Source organism: Copidosoma floridanum, unplaced genomic scaffold, assembly GCF_036245765.1.
Source record: "Copidosoma floridanum isolate Cflo_tuat_1 unplaced genomic scaffold, Cflo_Japanese_pri ptg000008l, whole genome shotgun sequence".
Taxonomy (NCBI): Eukaryota; Metazoa; Arthropoda; class Insecta; order Hymenoptera; family Encyrtidae; genus Copidosoma; species Copidosoma floridanum.
This window is the reverse complement of record NW_028321885.1, coordinates 8,969,208-8,988,946: the sequence shown is the minus strand read 5'-3', so window position 1 is coordinate 8,988,946 and position 19,739 is coordinate 8,969,208. Positions and strand designations below refer to the sequence as shown.

At 40.0% G+C, this 19,739-nt stretch overlaps 2 protein-coding genes across 2 annotated transcripts; both read left to right on the top strand.

Moving 5' to 3' along the window:
* The first annotated feature begins 3,946 nt into the window (after positions 1 to 3,946).
* LOC149375288 (uncharacterized) lies at positions 3,947 to 5,311 on the top strand. Its single transcript, XM_089589293.1, has one exon. The coding sequence runs from the start codon at positions 3,947 to 3,949 to the stop codon at positions 5,309 to 5,311; it is 1,365 nt and encodes a 454-aa protein (XP_089445419.1).
* A 121-nt stretch (positions 5,312 to 5,432) lies between these two features.
* LOC149375287 (uncharacterized) lies at positions 5,433 to 8,838 on the top strand. The gene is made up of 4 exons (XM_089589292.1): positions 5,433 to 5,501; positions 5,661 to 6,812; positions 6,864 to 7,403; positions 7,453 to 8,838. Exons 1-4 carry the CDS (start codon positions 5,433 to 5,435, stop codon positions 8,836 to 8,838), a joined length of 3,147 nt encoding a protein of 1,048 aa, XP_089445418.1.
* The last annotated feature ends 10,901 nt before the right edge of the window (positions 8,839 to 19,739 follow it).

Sequence of the window (19,739 nt, the reverse complement as noted above, 5' to 3'; positions counted from 1 at the left end):
TTTAAGATAACTAAACCGTACAATACAATATCGAAAAGTTTTATTTAGTTTTTGAATAGGTGCTTGTCCCAATAAAATTTTATTCATATCCAGCCATATCACAATCTTCTAATCAGTTCTTTTGATTTTTGTAATACCCATTCGTTTGTAGTATATTCCAGGGTTCGTTTTAAGTAGTTCTATGCTATAGTTTCCATGATTAGCATATTTCAAGTCTGCGCAACTATCAAGCATATTGTCATAAAAATGGCCAATATAATCCGCATCGTTATGTTTTATTTTTATTTCTAAAAGACATGTAGATTGCAATTCTTACAAGGATATTATTATGGAAGAACTAGTTTTAATTTATTTGTGTATTTTCTTATAATTTCACCGTTGTTTATTTCAAGTTACACGTTATTTCCTTCTTAAACTGTTTTAACTTTTACTGGTTTATCATAGTAGCAATCAAATTTATGGAAACGCACTTCTTCCTTTACCCCAACGTAATCTCCTGGTCTAACATTTAGAGGAATTAATTTTTTGTTGTATCTTGTTTTTGCTCATACTTTCATCTTTATTTGTTGATTTTCTGCTGCAATTTGCATTTCTTGAAGGTGCTTAATATATAATGAATAGGTTCGTTACCTTTAATCTTTAGGTAATCTCAGCAACAACCTTACTACTTTTCCAAATGTTAGTTCATAGGGCGTAAAATTTGTTTCCGCGTGTATTCTTGTGTTGTATGTGAAAGCTGAAAATTTGGTGAAATTGTTCCAGTCATCATAAGTTTTAGAGTAAGTTCTTATATATATATATAAAGTCAGCTAGGGCAGAATGACTTTGCTCTAGTGATTCGTTCGTTGGAGGATGATTTGCTAATGTAGTTAGATGAATGATCTTTAGGATTATCATGAGTTGTTCTAATAAATTAGACATAAGTGTAGCATGTCTGTCTGGTGGAAATGCATTAGGCGCACCGTAAACTAATTTTAAATTTTGTACGAGTGCATTGGCAAGCGTGCTTGATCTGAGGTTTGGTTCACGGACTATTATAATGTACTTAGTCAAATTACACTGCATGGTTAGCAAATGACAATTACCATCTGGTGTGAATACCAGTATACCGACAGCATGAATGGAAACTTTATCAAAAGCTTTAATAGGTATATCAGTAAGCACTAAGGGTTCTCTTGTTTTTCTTCGTTGAATTTTCGTCTTTTGACATTTTCTGCATTTACGAACATAATTAAGAAAATAACTTTTTATTCCAGGCTAATAAAATCGTTCTTTTATTTACTAATAAGTTTGGATTATTTCTTTTTGTCCTCCAACAGGGCTTACTATAACAGACAGTTATTTGTGTAGGTGTTTTATCAAAAGTTGTTAATAACATTTCTATTATTAATTCAAGTTATAATTTGTCTGTAATATCTCCCTTTCTTAGAATTTGGAAAGTTTTAAGATTTTATCTTGACAATATTTTCATGTAAGTGATTTAAAAATTTTTGTAAGACTTTCTGAAGTTACATAAGTGGTAGGTGTTTTTTTATTAACAATTGGCAGTATATTATGCCCTACATAAGGCGTTAATAATATTTAGCTAACTTTTGGTTTTTTTATTTTAAATAACTAAAGTCCAGTGCACCTATCAATCTAAACAGTCTTGAAACAAATATGACTGGTTAACAATCGTTGCTAACAAAATAAATTATATTGTCTCTTTTATATGTAAGACAACATCTGGTGGTAATAATATTGTTTATTAGCTTAGCTTTATTAACGTTCTTATAATTGTCAGTACTACTGCTACTATCATTTAGACTTACATATACCCTTCCGTACTGTTGTTTGTATCGATTAATTGGTGAGAAAGGGTATGTCCGATAGTAGCATGAAATCAGGTGCAATATTTCGATTGATTGATTTGTTTTCATTGCAGTTTGTTTTTTTGTTGTTTTTATTCAAGTTATCTGAAGTTTCTTGTGTTATTTGTTCCAAATCCGTTGCCTTACACCGTCTGTTTTTTTGTAACACTTGAAGTACTCATGTGCGTTGGTCTACTAGACTTGAAGAGTATGTTTTCTTAAATACGAAAGGTAATTGATACCTTTCCACTTGTCATATATTTTCTTAAAATTTAATTTTCATTTCATGAGGGTTCAAAATTCGTGGAACGTCTTGATAAATCTGCAATTTTTTCATCTAATACAGAGCCACAAAAATCATCGGGATCATAGCTGTCTATTTTAATTAACATGTTCTGAATTTTGTGATACGGCTCAGTGCCGTCAGAAAATTTGGTTACTGATAAGAATTCCATATCAGATTGGTCGGGTTCACCATCGTTGTTAGATTTGTCTAAATATTCCTGAAGACTTTGGTTAAATTTTTCTTTTTACTGTTGTATTTCTTGATAAATAACCTAATCAATATCACTTGTCATTGTTTTATGTTAATCGTCAAAAACGTCTTTGTTTGAACCTTGACTAATCAAAATGGATGTAACGGAGGTTTAAATATCTGTTGCGTCTCAGCCTGAGTCAGTATCTGTATTTGAGTCTACTTCCGTTTTAGTCGATTCTTGCGGTATTCCACTTCATTTAGGGTCATGTAGTAGTGTATCTTCTCCTGACGACTCTTTAGTATCACTTTGGTCAATTTTGGAAAACATACTTGTCCTTGACGATGCACCAAGCTTAATTTTATGTTTGACTGGTAATTGTGGCATTTTCTTATTTTTTAAACTATTAGGTTTTGTTCCAGTGATTCCTGCATTCGTATTTCTATAGTGTGATGTTGAGGCTACTGATTAAAAAAAAATTCACTTTCAATGAGCTAGAATCTTTTGATGTATTTTTAATGATATTTCCTAATACACTCGGTCGAAATGTAGATGATGTCTCTGGTTGTGAAAATGTTTTCGCTCGAGTCGTTTAAGCAATCACATTATGTGTTCACGTATGTGTGTATACGCTTATTGAGAGCGAGAAAGAGAGAGACGAAGGCCTCGTGGCACCGCAAGGCGGGGGGGTCTCTCCCAAAAGGGCCCCCCTACCTTAATTGTCGCCGCAAAGTGCAGTCTCTCTAGACAAACCGCGAGCGAGTCAGTTGCAATCGAAGAGTGTTAGAACGAGCGTGACTTAAGTACTCGTCTGCTTCGATCGGCATGTTTTTGGTCTTTATCGCACTGACCAAGTGGCGCACACTGGCCAAGGAGAGCCTTCCTCTCTCTCCGTCGTCTAAGCACAGTCCATATTTACAATTGATGTAATTATTGGCGTCATTTTTCCGGTCTTCTTTCCTGATTAGCCTTCATCTTCATATTTGCTGTAAAGAAAAAATACAAGTTGTTTCCTATCATCGAAGAGTTCGTGTTGAGCGTTTTATTTTTCCTACTCTCTACAGGCATTTGTCAACGATAATGGGTACGTTTCCCCCCCGCGACCTTGATAACGGTCCATCGCGACCTAGAGGCTCGAAACGAAACATTGGTAGCAGAGAGTGGTTGCCTGTACGAGAGCAGCGGAACTTGACAAACACGAGGAAATCTTTGATAACGGAGCTGTGCAGCTAGCCGGGACAGCAGGGCTTTCTGGTGGCATCGCAACGAGCAGCCTCTGTTGTCTACTCGTCTCATCGGTTTCACCACCAGCTTCTCCAAGAGCCATTCTTCGGCTACGATAAGTAGAGCAAACCGAAAAAGGTCTGTGAGTAGACAATTATCTCAACTTGTTCGGCAAATTTCGTTTTTGAAGGCTTCAAGGCCACATTCCGATCGTGCTATATCAAGCAAGTACGCCGATACATCTAGTCGCTTACTAGGAGAGCGTTTGTTTACTAGCGCGCTCGCTTTTCTCTGTTGTTCGCTGTAGTTGCTTGGCCTCGCAGTGAGCCGCGACTCACAAGCATACTTTTCGAGTCGTTGTTTTGATCGCGTTAAACGCTTACGTCTCTAAGCAGCATGAATAAGCTTCACCGATCCCAAACAAAATTGACGACGAATATAACAAATTTCTACGACAACTCGACCATTAAGGTCGCTGTAGAAAAACAAACTCTGTCACATTTCGAGACGCGGCTAGGTATTCTCGAGAACTATTGGTCAACTTTCATTCCTCGACACGTGGACTTGCTCGAGTACGAAGAGCAGCTAGCCGGCGATAGCTACTTCAAGGACGATGTATACTCGCTAGTTGAGCTGGCGTATAGCGACGCGAAAGCGCGCCTCTTGACGCGAATTTCGGAGCTCAGGGGCCCCGCGCCGTTTCCCGGTCAACTTCCCGCGCCTATTATCAACGCTAATGCTGCGAAGCAATACGCGTCTTTGCCGCAGATTGCTCTGCCCACTTTCTCGGGTAAACAAGAGGAATGGGAGAGCTTCAAGCAGCGCTTTTCTTCGCTTGTCGTCTCGAAGGCCACCGTCCCGCCGATAGCAAAATTGCAGCACTTGCTCAATGCTGTGCAGGGCGCGGCTGCGCAACGTCTGAAGGGTATCGAACTCACAGACGCAAACTTCGAGGTCGCATGGACAAAGCTTACTCGTTGCTATGATAATCCACGCATACGTTTGTTTAACGGTATCGAGAGCTTGATTCAGCTTCCAGCTGTTAAAGCTCGCAATGTTGCGGATCTTAACGACACAATAGAAAGTGCGGAGGAATCGGTTCGCGCGCTAATAGATCTCGGTTGTCCGATCGAGCAAACTAATTATTTTGTTGTTTATTGCGTCATTCGTAAGCTCGACTTAACGTCTCGCAAGGCGTGGGAAGTTTCGCAGGAACGGACGGTTGGCTTTCCTTCATACGCAGATTTAACCACTTTCCTGGAGCGCCGAATTCACGCGCTCGAGCAGGCTCACGTTGGCCCGCAGTCGAGCGACACCGGGAAAGCTAACTTGGCATCAAAACAAAGCGGCGATCGTTCTAAACGCGTCGCGGCGAACGCTGCGCAAACGGACGAGTCCGCCGGAACAACAAAGAGCTGCGTAGCTTGCAAAGGCAATCACTACGTAAATAGGTGCCGCGATTTTAAATCCATGCCGGTATCGCAGCGCTGGGATTTATGCAAACGCGAGAGGCTTTGCGGAAATTGCCTGAGAGCGTCGCATTTTGTGGAAAAATTCCCCTCTCCCAATCGTTGTGTGACTTGTGATGCAAAGCACCACTCGAAGTTGCACTTCGAGAGAATAGCAAAGCCGCGCAACGAGGAGGTTTCCTCGCGCGCTAGCGCCCCTCGCAAGGATGACAATCCTTCGGACGAGCCTGCCTGCCCTCAATGCTGCGCACAATGCATTAGTTGGTCGCACAATTCTTCTTACGACCGCTGAACTAATCGCGATTGGCCCCAACGGCAAGCGGCTGCGCATTCGCGCTCTTGTTGACCCTGGGGCCGAGCGCTCCTTCATTACGCATCATGTGATCTCAGAGGTGGGACTTCCTTGTAGTTCCATGAATATCAAGGTCATCGGAGTAGGCATGAGCGCTTCTTCTACAGCGCACCGCGAAGCTGAACTCAAGGTGGCACCCTGAGGCGAATCCAACTTAACGATCTCGGTCTCGGCGTTAGTGTTGCCTAAGCTCTCTCAGCCTCTGCCTTACAAGCATGCGGTTACCTCGGAATTGCCTCATATCCGAGGGCTCAAGTTAGCCGATCCACAGTTCTTCGAGTCTTGACAGATAGACTGCATCCTCGGTGCTGACGTCTATCCGTTGGTCATTCAAGATGGGACAAAGCGCGGTCCAGCGGGCGCCCCTTTAGCTCAAAACTCCGCTTTCGGATGGCTGCTCACGGGTCCTCTGGCCAGCGTTGACACAAGCAACACGATGCACGTTCGCGCGTTTCACATTCACACTACTGATAATCTACTTGCAGTAGAATTACAGAAGTTTTGGGAAATCGAGGAGGCGCCACGCAAATCCTTGCTCACGAGCGATGAGAGCAAATGCGAGGAGTCGTTTCATCAGACTTCTTTTCGCAATGCCGACGGCCGTTTCGTGGTTAAGCTGCCTTTCCAAAGCACGCCAAAGTTTTCCGCCTCTCGAGATATCGCCGCTGCATGCTTCATTCGCTCCGAGAAGCGCAGACATCGCGATAGCGATCTCGCTCAGTCTTATGGTAGCTTCATGCAGGACTACATAGACCAGCGTCACATGGAACCCGTGCCCTCGCTCAACGACTTGCTGCTGGCAGGTCCCAAGCTTCAAGCGGATATCGCTCAAGTGCTGACGCTGTGGAGATTTTTTAAGTTTGTATTTACAACGGACGTAGTCCAAATGTTTCGACAGATCCTTGTACACCCGGACGACAGGGACTGGAAACGAGTGCTCTGGCGCTCCTCCACCGCCGAGCCCATCACGGACTATCGGTGCACGACTATCACCTACGGGATGGCCTCTGCGCCTTACTTGGCGCTCAAGGTCATGCAAACTCTCGCCACGGACGGCGCCGAGACTCACCCACACGCCGCTGAGACACTACGCCGTCGACTCTACGTCGACGACCTATTTGCTGGAGCGGACACGCTGGACCAGGTGCGCGAGCAGCGTGACGAGACGATTCAGCTGCTGTCATCCGCCGGCATGGCGCTAGGCAAATGGGCAAGCAACAACTCCTTCATCCTTGAGGGGCTTGAAGCAATGGCGGCTAAGGCCATTAACCTCAAGCAGGACGACGCCGTGTCAACACTGGACCTGCAGTGGCTGCCCAGCTCGGACTCCTTCACCTTCAAACCAAAGGGGATGCTCTTCGGTCATGAAATCACCAAGCGCGTCGTGCTGTCAGAGATTGCGCGACTCTTCGACCCTCTTGGCTGGATAGCTCCGATAATCGTAAGTGCAAAGATTGTTTTACAGGATATTTGGCTCCTCAACCTCGAGTAGGATGAGCTGCTGCCCGACGACCTCCAGTCACGCTGGACGCGCTTTTGGAGTGAGATGCAACATATCTCGCTCATCAGCCTCCCGCGTTGGCTGGGTGACCTCGAGGCCGAGGAATGGCACCTGCATGGATTCGCTGACGCCTCAAAGCGAGCTTATGCAGCAGCGATTTATGCGGTGTACCCAAATCGCTTTGCTCAGCTCCTCTTTGCAAAAACAAAGTTGGCGCCCACCAAAGTTCAGTCACTGCCTAGACTCGAACTGTGCGGCGCAGTGCTGGCCGTACGATTGGCCAAGCACGTGTCGGACGCTTCACCAATCAAGCCGAGTCGCATCCACCTCTGGTCACACTCACGCGTGGTGCTGGACTGGCTGAAGACTCATCCGGCCCACTGGCCAACCTTCGTCGCCAATAGAACGACCGAGATTCTCTCCGAGTTGCCAGCAGCTACGTGGAGGCACGTCAAATCCACCAACAACTCCGCAGATTGCGCCACCCGAGGCCTCGCGCCTTCGGCGCTCGCGAACAGCTGGCGTTGGCGCGTTCGCCCCATCTCCCAAGAGCACCAGCCGATCAATCCCTTTCTTTCAGGCAAAGAGATTCGGCTCGCCACTCTTCACTGTTTTAGAATTATTCAGTCATCACTTTGCTAGCGAGCTAGAGAGGTTGAAGCGTGACAGCTCTGTCTCCGCTCGCAGCCCTCTCCGTCGCCTGTCGCTTTTCATCGACGATAACGGAGTCATTCGAGTCGGCGGCCGCCTCGATCATTCAGCGCTTCCGTACAGCGAGAGGCACCCGGTCATCCTACCGAGCCGTTGCACGATCGTCAGGAGACTCGTCGAAGACACTCACCAGCGGACTCTTCATGGCGGGGTCCAATTGATGCTGTCGCACTTACGTAGGTCCGTTTGGATTTTACGGGGCCAGCGCCTAGCGGTCGGAGTACTCCACCGCTGTACTAAGTGCACGCGCCACGCTGCATGGAGCCCTAGCCAACTCATGGGCCAACTGACGACTGCACGAGTCTCCCTGTTTCGTCCGTTCTCGCACACGGGTGTGGATTTCGCTGGACCGATCCCCGTCCTGTTTTCAAGAGGACGAGGCGCCAAAACAACCAAAGGCTACATCGCCGTCTTTATTTGCACTGTCACGCGGGCAGTTCACCTCGAGGTAGCCTCTGATCTTTCAACCCATGCTTTTCTTGCAGCCTACTCTCGTTTCACTGCACGCCGTGGAGTTTGCGCTGTGCTGTACTCGGACAACGCCACGAACTTCAAAGGCGCAGCTTACGAGCTTCAGCGCATGCTGGCCAGCTCTTCATTTGCTTCAAACATCGCCGAGAAGCTGGCAGCTCAAGGAACGGACTGGTCCTTCATCCCCCCTCGAGCTTCTCATTTTGGCGGGCTTTGGGAAGCCACCGTCCGAAGCGCAAAGCATCACCTCAAGCGCGTGATCGGCGAGACAAGGCTCACCTTCGAGGAACTGTCGACGTTTTACGCCAAAATTGAGGCCTGCCTCAACTCAAGGCCACTGTGCGCCTTGAGCAATGAAGTTATGGGCGAGCTCGCCCTTACTCCGGCACATTTCCTGGTCGGCTCTGCGTTGCTCTCTCACCCCGAGCCATATGACGAAGCGCAGAGGCCAATATCACCTTCCAACCGCTGGAAGCTAATAGTCGACCTTCGTAACTCATTTTGGTCCAGCTGGAGGAAGGAGGTCCTGCATCAGCATCTCAAGCGATGCAAGTGGCAGACTCCTCGAACGAATTTACAAGAAGGAGACGTCGTTCTCGTGCGTGATGAACTCGCGCCCCCAGCCACCTGGCCCTTGGGTGTGGTAATTGCCACGCAGGCCGGGGCGGACAACCTTGTGCGCGTAGCCATGGTGAAGACGGCTGCCTCGACGCTTTCTCGACCAATTGCGAAGCTTGTTAAACTGTTAACTCAACCCGAGCTCGAGAAGTGCTATTCCGAGTAATCAAAATAAACTCAGTGCTAATTAGTAGTTTATTCACTTACTAACCCATTAATTAATTTGAGTTTATGTTTGTTTGTTTTTTCTTTTTTTTTAATTGCAAAATTTGTAAATCCTTCATGTTCATGGCAGCTCGTGGCCAGGGTAAGCTACTAACACTATTGTATATAGCTGCGCTAGCTCTCACCGTAGCAGTAGGTTTAGCTCTTTCCACTTACAGGCTTTTTTTCTATCTCGCTTTTTTCAATTCATTTTGACGCGGTTGCCTCAAGGTGGGCGGTATGTTCACGTATGTGTGTATACGCTTATTAAGAGCGAGAAAGAGAGAGACGAAGGCCTCGTGCCACCGCAAGGCGGGGGGGTCTCTCCCAAAAGGGCCCCCCTACCTTAATTGTCGCCGCGTTGTGCAGTCTCTCTAGACAAACCGCGAGCGAGTCAGTTGCAATCGAAGAGTGTTAGAACGAGCGTGACTTAAGTACTCGTCCGCTTCGATCGGCATGTTTTTGGTCTTTATCACACTGACCAAGTGGCGCACACTGGCCAAGGAGAGCCTTCCTCTCTCTCCGTCGTCTAAGCACAGTCTTCGTCTTCATATTTGCTGTAAAGAAAAAATACAAGTTGTTTCCTATCATCGAAGAGTTCGTGTTGAGCGTTTCATTTTTCCTACTCTCTACAGGCATTTGTCAACGATAACGGGTACGTTTCCCCCCCGCGACCTTGATAACGGTCCATCGCGACCTAGAGGCTCGAAACGAAACATTATGATCTAACTTTGGCAGTTCCTTGTTTATTTTTAAACCAAGGGGTTGTCCAGGACCCTTGGTAAATTAAGGTACATTTGTTCCTGATTTGGTCATGCTTCTAGGTTTTGTTACTTTTAGTGTCTTATTTAAGGTTATCAAATATGCTTTTTTAATAGTCGTTAATTTGGATATTCTTACTATTTCCTTTTTTTGACTTTGTTATTCTGTTTTTCTTTTTTCCTCTTAATTATGGTAATCCATTATTTATATTATTTTTCGCATGCACAAATGGTCCTACTGGGTTTTTAAACAATGCATCAGCATTGATATTGAGTTTTCCTGGCTTGAATTTAAAAGTGTATTCATAATAGGTAAATTTAAACATCCAGCGCATTAAACGCTGACCCGGATCTTTTCTTGTTTGCATCCGGTTCAATGACTCATGATCAGCTACAAGAACGAATTAATTTTTTAATAAAAACGAATGAAAATGATGCATTGCGTATAGTGCAGCTAAGCATTTTTTTTCAGTCGTAGAAAAACTTATTTCAGCTTTATTTAGAGTTCTTCAAAGATAAGTGACAGGATGGTTAAACTCATCTTTTTCTTGACCTTATACCACTCCAACAACGTAGTGTGATGCATCTGTTGTTAACTTGAATGATTTACTCAAGTCGAAAAATTGTACAATAGGCTATTGACAATGATGGTCTTTTAGTATTTGGAAACTCTTTTCTTGCACTTTAGTCCATTCAAATTTTTCTCCTTTTGTCAGTAAATCTGATAATGGCTTAGCTATTTTTGGAAAATCTTTAACAAAGCGTTCATAGTATCCTGCTAGTCCTAAGAATTGTCTTATATTTTTCATAGTTTATGGTTGGGCCAATTGTCTAACGGCTTGTATTCTTTTAGGGTCTGGTTCAATTTCTTATTGACTAACTGTATACCCATAAAATATTACTGCTTATTAAAAAAATTCAACTTTATCTGGCTAGCGTACCATACTTACTTATCTTAGCTGGTTGAAACGTAACCTAACTTTTTGGTCATGCTCTATTTGATTTCTTGCAAGAATAATAATATTATCTAAATACGCTAACACTTCAACATTTAATAAACCTCTTAATATAAGATCTATTATTAGTTGGAATATGGCAGGTTCATTTTCCAAGCCTTTGGGCATTCGTCTGTATTAGCAATGTCAATGGGGTGTTATAAATGCTGTCTTATACTTATCATGTTTAGCCATAGAAATTTGTTGAAATCCACTTGCTAAATCAAAATCTGAATAATATACTGATTCCCCCAACTGGTCCATAATATCTACGATGCTAGGCAATGAATATGCATCACCAATGGTCGTTTTATCAAGTTCTCTGAAATTAATTTCTACCCTCCATCTTGGGTTTCTATGGCTATCAGATTTTATTGGAACAATCTAAAGAGGTGAATTATATGGCGATGACGAGGGCTCAATTCTTACATCGTTAAGTTTTCTTGCTACGTGCTCTTCTCAAACCTTTCTATGTACCTGCGGGTGGCGATATTGCTTAGTTTCAATTGGAATGTTATTTTCCGTTGGTATTCTGTGTGTAACAAGCTTAGAACAGGGTAAAGAGTCTCCCGGTAACGAAAAGATTTCTGAAAATTCGGAAATCAATCGATAAATTTGGTCTCGTTCTTTCAGGTTTAAGTGACCGGTATGCACAAGTCCTTTTAGGTCTCTCATTCTATCTTGTTTATTCTTGATAACTGGTCTTTTATATTTGCCACTAGTATCAGGATCAAATTCAGGTGCAATGTATTCGAAGAATGGAATTTCTCTTGGATCTGTTTTAATCATAACATGCTTCTCATTAGTGCTTATCGCCTTAATATTACATTGACCGTTCTCATTTCTTACTATTCCTTCTCTTAAATATACGTCATCACGTCCTATGTCAACTCTTGATAAGTATCCTTCAGTTTAATTGGTATTAATTAAATGAATTGTTACTATTTGACGTGATCTAACCTTGAACGTATATTTAGTTGATTTATAAGTGTTTTTTTGTTCCTCATTAAGGGAATGTTGTTCCACACTAGGAGTATTTTTACTGTGTTTGATGGCATGGGGTTAGAGTGTATCTAATTCGTCTAATTTATTATTTTCCCTGTATATTTTACTTGCATTAGTTTCACTATGAGTGGGCTTCATAAAATTATCACCCCTCTCTGATGAAATCAATTTGTCATATTCATCTCGAAAGTGCATATCAGCTTTTATTTCTTCAAATTTTTCGTATTTTGGTATATTTGACCTTTCAGGCTAGCCTACAATGTATTCGTCATAAAATTTTTGTTAGTCAATTTTATCCCTAAGACATTCCGTTTCTTTGTTCGTATGAAGAGTAGTAGCTGAAATTCGATTTTTCTGCGCTTATTTCTTGAGTTTTATTGCTTTGTGTTCTTTTTGAACCCTTTCCAGTTGCTCTATTTCTTCAAGACTTTTTAAAAAAGGAATAGGGTTCATTGGGTTACGTAATACTATAGCATCGTCATTATACAATAATGTGGCTCGTCGTTCTTCACAAAAGTTTCGACTTAATAGATTGCCATCTTTGATAGGAAAATTGTTAGAGATCACATGCAAAATTGTAGGTTTTTCTTGTATAGTCATATACGTTCTTCTTTTAGTTAAAACTGGGTGGGGTGTAATTCCGGTGAGGTTACTTATTTTACTAGTCTCTACGCATGAATATAGGTGCAACTGGTCTAATTTTATCAGGTTCGTGGTGGCGCCATTATTGAGCATCAGTGTAATAAGACGATTTTTTCCCCCTGGGACTGACAACCTTATGCTTGTAGGCTCGTCATCTACACCAAGTCCTTGACATTTACCCATGTGGATGGTCTTGATTCTGTTGCAATATTCATCACTTGAGACATAGTACTCGGTGTTAGGTTCTAATTGAAACGCTGGGGGTGAACCACCTGCGAGTTTAAATGATGCGGTGAAGAATTGTCTCTAAGCTGTTGATTCTGAAAATTTCGCCCCTGATAATTAGAATTGAAATTTTGTTGGTTGTAATTGTCGTAATTACCACGATTACTATTTTGGGGGTATCTATTATAATTATTTGTCCAGCCTTGATAACCAGATTTGTTATTTCTAGAACTAAAATTTGAATTTTGTTGTGCATAATAACTGATAGAATTCTCGTTGTTATATCGGTTAAAGTTATTTTGCCCGTAGTGATTACTAATTTGTTGATTTCCATGATATCGACTTTTTTTTTGTTTCTAAAATTTCCTCAAAAATTTAGATTATTATTGAATTGCCTGTTAGGATTTTGATTTGGATGATTGATTTAATATTTATTATTTTGTCCTATTCAATGCCATGAGAATTGCTGGTCAGGGTATCTATTCTATTGTTGATATGAGTTATTTATATTATTTCTAAAATCACTGCGAGGTTGTCCTTGGAATCGTGTGTTTGGGATTCTACCCGCTCTCATTCGGCTCTCCAATCTCAATGCATACTCAAAAGCATCGGCTAAGGAGGGAGATTCTGTCACATTTACCTGCTGGCTTATCATAGGTACTAGTCTTTTCATCATGTGTAGCACCGTATCTCTTATTGGCATTATCATATTCACGTTGTACGCGTTGGTCTTGTTTTCCATCAAAGCCTTTTCTGCACTGCTCGGCAGTAGGTTAACATAATCATAATATTTGCCCACTGATTGGCCTTATTATTGGTGCACTTCCTGCAGCTGAGTTTAATAGTAAGCAACGATTTTTTCTGTCGGTTATCTTTTTTTTTAATTTGTTATGAATGCCTTGAGGTTTTCAAAATCTTTGCTGCTTACGATTATGCGTGCAGCACCTCGCAGATTCTGCAATACTGCTTTCTCATATAAATCTTTTTGGTCATCTCTGACCCAGCTTTCTCTGTTTCCAACATCTTGAAAATAGTCCTTGAGCGGAATATTTTTGCAATCGAATATACAAATGAATTTAATTGCATGCTGAAATGAGAAGTTGCCATTGAGGAACTCCATCAGCCCTTCAACTACTGTCATATCGGCATCATCGTTTTTACTGACTTTTTTCTTAGTTGTATAATTTGTTTTATGTTCATTTTTTTTCTTATTCTTTTTAGTCATTTTTATTTTATATTTGGTCTGTGTGTAATATAAAAAAAAGTTTTTGTACTATTATTTTGTGTCGTTTATTTGTTTCCAAAAAAATATTCTATTAAATCTGTGACATTTATGACAGAAGACTTAAGTAATAAAGACATACTTGGAGATATATATATATATATATATATATATATATATATATGTATATATATTTTTATTTTGCGATTAATAAAATTCTTAAACAATATTCCAAAACCATATTACTTTTATTATTAAATGCCTAATTGCGTTGAATTTTTAAGGTAGAAGTAGGGTTAAAAATTTTGAATAAAAATTTCACTTGATTTGTGAGTGACAAAAATGACTACAATCTTACCGTACGAAGGAGTACTGTTTCTTAGTCTATCAGGTAATAAGATTCTTGAGCTTGACTTCTTTTGTTATAAAGTCTTATAGCTTACAAATATGATAATTGGTTTTATAGGATAAAAAGGATAAAAAGTATATAAAATATATGGATAAAAAGTTTTATAGCTTACAAATATGATAATTGGTTTTAGAATTTTTGAATTATGTCTTACTGATCAGGCATCCATTTCAAATTAAAGTCTTGTTAGTAGTTTTACTTAATCACCAATGACGATAGTTCAATGAAATTTTATTGATTTCGTTTAGAGAGTATATAGATTACCCCCACCTACCTTAGAATATGTAGCAGTTCACATTATATTTTATCTTTAACATTTGATGTTACATCCCGTTGTTCAACTAGAAGTCCATAAGCTAGTTTTGTGCAATATTCCAAACACCTTATTTCACGTGAAAATATAAGAAGGGTACTAAGAGATTCAACGAATAATTAGTGCAAGAGAGACATTAAGGAAATATAAAATATTACGTGCACCCAGTTGCATGAAATATTATGTGATGTATACCCTCAGTTCATACATCGAAAGGTACTTATATATAGATAATATAGTCACGAACATCTTAAAATCTCATATTAAATAGCTTTATGCACACTGAAGAGAGAATTGGGTTGTTTTTAAAACAGTTTGATACGGTTTTCTGAAAAAGTTCGTGTTTTTTGTGGACTTTGAAGGTTAGAAAGATATAAAATACTGATATAAGTATTGTTTTCGTATTTCACGTAACCTTACGAGTATGTTCCAACAAAAATTAGTCCTTTATGTTAATCTGCTCGAATTTAAAAAAAACCAATATGCATCGATTTTTGCTGTTCTGAGATTATGTTAAGCATTAAACGGTACTTATATTTAGATAATATAGTCATTAACATCTGAAAGTCTCAAATCAAACAGCTTTATGCAGACTAAAGAAAGAATTGGGTTTAATTTAAAACGTTTTTTTAACGTTTTTCTGGACAAATCGTGTTGTTTTAAAATTTTGGAGGTTAAGAAGATATACAACAATTATATAAAGTCGGTTTTTGTGTTCCACATTAACTTACGGGTATAATTCGACAAATATTATCATTTTATCTCAATCCATTCTTTAAAAAAAAAAAAAAAAAAAAATACATTGATTTTGCTGTTTTGAGGTTATGTTAAGTATTTTGAGGTAATCGTATTTAGATAACATAGTCCGGCTTCTTTTAATAAGGGCACTACTATGGGCACTTGGGAAAGGGACAAGGAAAGGGATGGGAGGCCTCCCATTCCAGGAGGGGGGTAGGGGGAAATTAGGAAATTTTTTCTGCGAGAAGGACGCCTAAGCCCTCCTCGAGGAGCATTGCGTGGTGAAAAAGCACATGTAAAAAATCATAGAGGTACTTGCCCGAAAAAGTTGCACTTGCCGGGAATCGAACCACGGTCTCCCGCGTGCCAATCCATGACCTAGCCAACCGAGCCACCGCGCGCTCGTTGGCTATGTATCCAAATTGCTATGCCACCATAATCTATGGTGTAATTAAAAATTCGCTCTCTGCGTTAAATTAAAATTTTTGACTTCTAGGGTGCTAAAATTCACTATCACTGTATCACTCTTGGCTACTGACTAGCATACGTATTGTTAACAGTGAATGGATCTGTGTTTATATTTCTGTGTATATATGCGAGTGTACGAAAATGCAGACGCTGACGCCGTAGTGCCAACTTTACTGTATGTATCAATACAGTACTTATATGCTTACTCATATAAGCTGTTTGGTTCTGTTTGTTTACTCTGCCTGAGTCTAATATAAATTTATTATGTAAAAATACGCTTGTGGCGTGAACAGTGTGTATTATGTATGAAGGTACATATATGTTACGTTGGAAGAGCATATTTCGTTTTCCTAGCTTTTTTTTCATACTTATACTTAGTTACACATATTAACTACCGCACGTGGCCTGTGGCTACGCCAACTATTGAATAAACTATGAAGTATTCATTACTAATACTACAAACCAAGCTCTTCAGGCGTAAACAACTCCCGTAAATTGATAAGGCATCCAGCGCAGCAAGTTCTACAAAGCGAAAACATGCGAATTATTACTATGCAAATAATTCTAATGCAATTTGACCAAGCATACGACACCTGGAACAGTGATATCAAAATAATACGTATCCAGCAAAAATCAAGCAGTAAATGCTTTTTTATACATTATGCCTCGGGTAACTTTCGATCAAGTGGTCTGATTTAGACCGTTTTTGTTCACATCAGCTTGATTTTCAGAGGCATGCAGAATCTCATTGATCAAGACTGTGCAAAATTAGCCAGTAACAAAGAAATTTCATAAGCCGAATTCTGTGCAATATAAATTGGTGTGAAAAAAACAGAAAACCTAGATAACCACTTTACTCTATCTAGTGCTGGAAGGTTCGATACGAGAGTAGCAAAGAGCTCCATGAATAGCCACGATAACGCCCCACAACTTCGGCTTCAAAAATGGAGCCTAGAGACTGGAGCTTTGCTCAGTAGCGGTCCTCTACTAAACTACACCTCACTATCTTGGGCAGCAAATCGTTTATTTTTGGGTTTATAAGGCAGTGCCTTGTATAACACCAAGAGAGAGCACTTGTCTGGCGACTTACCTGCTCTGGTTAACAGAATAGAAATAGAAAGATCGCTCTGGTCAGCAGATCTTGGGTATGGAATGTCCGCTAATCAAGCAGAACTAAAAGGAGGAACCGCTCTGGTTAGTAGGTTCAGGATAGAAAAAAGATGTTTGTTCTGTCTCATGAGTGCGGATCTGTGTATGTAGTATAAGTAATCACTAATTTTAGTTTTTCTCTTATTGTTTATTACACAATGTTATCTTATTTCTCACTTTTTCTTTATTTTATAACAGTAAACTTTTCTTATTTATTTTACCGTTAATTAATTAATGTATCATTATCGTTTAATTTTTTTCCCTTAAAATGATAACAGAATACTGTATATATTATGTCCTCCGCAAAGGCACAGCATATACATGTCCACGCACACTGCACTATTTAGGATAGTACATGGCATTGGTAAACATGCTTTTTTGTATGGTGCTTATTGTTTCTTTAAAAATAGCACTAAGAGAACATGTAATAAACAAACAAATAATTAGAGACTTAATAACGTTCTGCTACTAATTTTTATTGTATAATTAATCGTAAATTTTTAGCTTTATCATCTGGTAAAAACTTGATGTTTGTGGATTTTGATCTCACGCTCCCTGATAGGCTGTGGGACTATCTGACTGTCCAACTACCCTATGAGAAAGTTTAAGAGGGTTTCATGTTGGTCCTACATTAGTTACCCAGTTACCTATGTAGGTCTAACTAGGGCAACTACATAGAGGTAGATGGTGAAGTGTAATGGGGGATTATGTGGGGCCAACATTGGCATCCCAATTAATGTATTAAGGACAGAGTTAAAAAAATAAAGAGAGATTTAGAAATAACATTCAATAATGTATGCAGATGACACATATAAGTCTAGTTTGTGATCACATTCACGAGAATTATTTATTCGCAAATCACACTCATTATTAATTGCTCCCACTTCATTGATTATTCCACGTATTAAAGTTCTTTGCTAAGGAATTTTTTTAAATTTAACAATAAACGCTCTACTTTATTACCCATAATAATTTATTGAAACAATTTAACTTGAGTTATGCTTTGAATTTAATAATTTATATTAGTAATTACTGCTCTTCTTTTTTAACACTCACATGCAATCTGCAAATTACATCGTTACACACTTGCTCCTAAATATAAATATACCTCTCTGTTCTCGAATCTGTTGACGATGCGTATAAAAAAAAGCTAAGTAGACAATCATTTTCTTGGCCCCAGTTAGTGCACACACAAAGCCCCATTTCAACCCTAGCTTGGTACTATCTAGGCAACTCACATCGGCCCCAGCTAACTAGCTTGGAAGCCCTGCTAACTTTCCGATCGGGTATTTGTTTGATTGTATATCAGGAAAAGGTAAAAAAAAAAGTGTTGGGCTTTGCAAAATATATATGTGTTAATGTAACTTTTCTTTCTACAGGTTAAATTCTATATGATTCTTCAGTACAGCTTCTTTTCATATTATTAATTTTTTTTGGTTTTAACTCATGAAATATTCTGCACTATCTGATATACTTGCCTGTTTCATTTAGTTTCACAATGAATAACAATAAATTCATCATTTAATTATAACAACTCAGATTAAAATATTGAACTAATAAATAAGAACCACACTCGACGAGATGTGGAAATCAGCTAACTAAAACGCTGTGCAAAGAAATGCACTTTGCGCCAAGGTTTAGTTAAAACTTATTTGTCTTTCATGCTATGAGTCCGGAACTTGCTGACTTCACGTGCTTAGACTTAGCGGCTTGCTCCGGTCAAAGCTCCCAGATTTTCAAGAGTTCGCCGCATGCGCAGTGCGCAATCACCCTCTCAGAGCAAGCTGGAGCGGGAGAGCCCGCGTATCCAGACCCCTAACCTAAGCCCCGCCCACTTCTCACAACTTAAATATGACATCTTGTCAAGTAAGAGTATTATCGACGATAGCCGTGCGGGCTGTCTTTTGCCCCAGCCAAACTTGCCAGCTTTCGAATCTCACAGATGATTTTTTTTTTTAAATTTCGAACGTGAATGTAAATAAATTGCCGTGCGCGTAATGTGGCCACAGTAAATGTGCCGGTCTCAAGCTCGGAGAAACTACAGAGAGAGCGTGCTGTGATAAACATACTCTGAGCAAAAAAAAGTTGTTTATTTATTTAACAACAACTAAAAATTCATAGATTCTATCAATTATACTATCCAAAATCAGCATGAATTTTTTTACTATTTTTTGTCGAGTGTTTTTAGGGTACATACAGAAAAATATTGAGAAATTGCAGCATGAGCTTTTACGACAATCCATGTTTCTCGACGAGACGTATTTCAAAGAATAAATACTTGTAGCGAAGTAAGTTATGAATGATACACCAATCAAAAAAAAGTTCGTGCAATTTGGGACAGATTAGTGTATTAAACAGTGTTGCTTACCGACCATAATAATGTAATAGTGAATTACGTTAACAATGATCAAGACGTGTCGTTTGGTAATTTTTAAATATTAAATAATACTTTAATTATTATTACTCAACGCTTACCTCACTAAATATTAATGTTTTAATTTTCTTAATAAGTGACGAATATTTTGTTTTATAATTTTACTTACCTTGTCTTGTACATAGTATTTTTTAAAATTATGTCTTAGTGTTGAAACGTTGTACATGAGCTCACATAATTACATAAACGTGTCATGACCTTTTATATATAACGTACATTAAAAAAAAAAAAATAAAAAAAAAATCATCAGTGAGATTCGAAAGCTGGCAAGTTTGGCTGGGGCAAAAGACTTAGCCCGCGCGGCTATCGTCGATGGTACTCTTACTTGACAAGATGTCATATTTAAGTTGTGAAAAGTGGGTGGGGCTTAGGTTAAAGGTCTGGGTAGGGGGGCTCTCCCGCTCCAGCTTGCTCTATGGAGAGAAGTGATTGCGCACTGCGCATGTGGCGAACTCCCAAAAATCTGGGAGCCTTGGCTCCGGTTGTCACTTGACACTTTCGA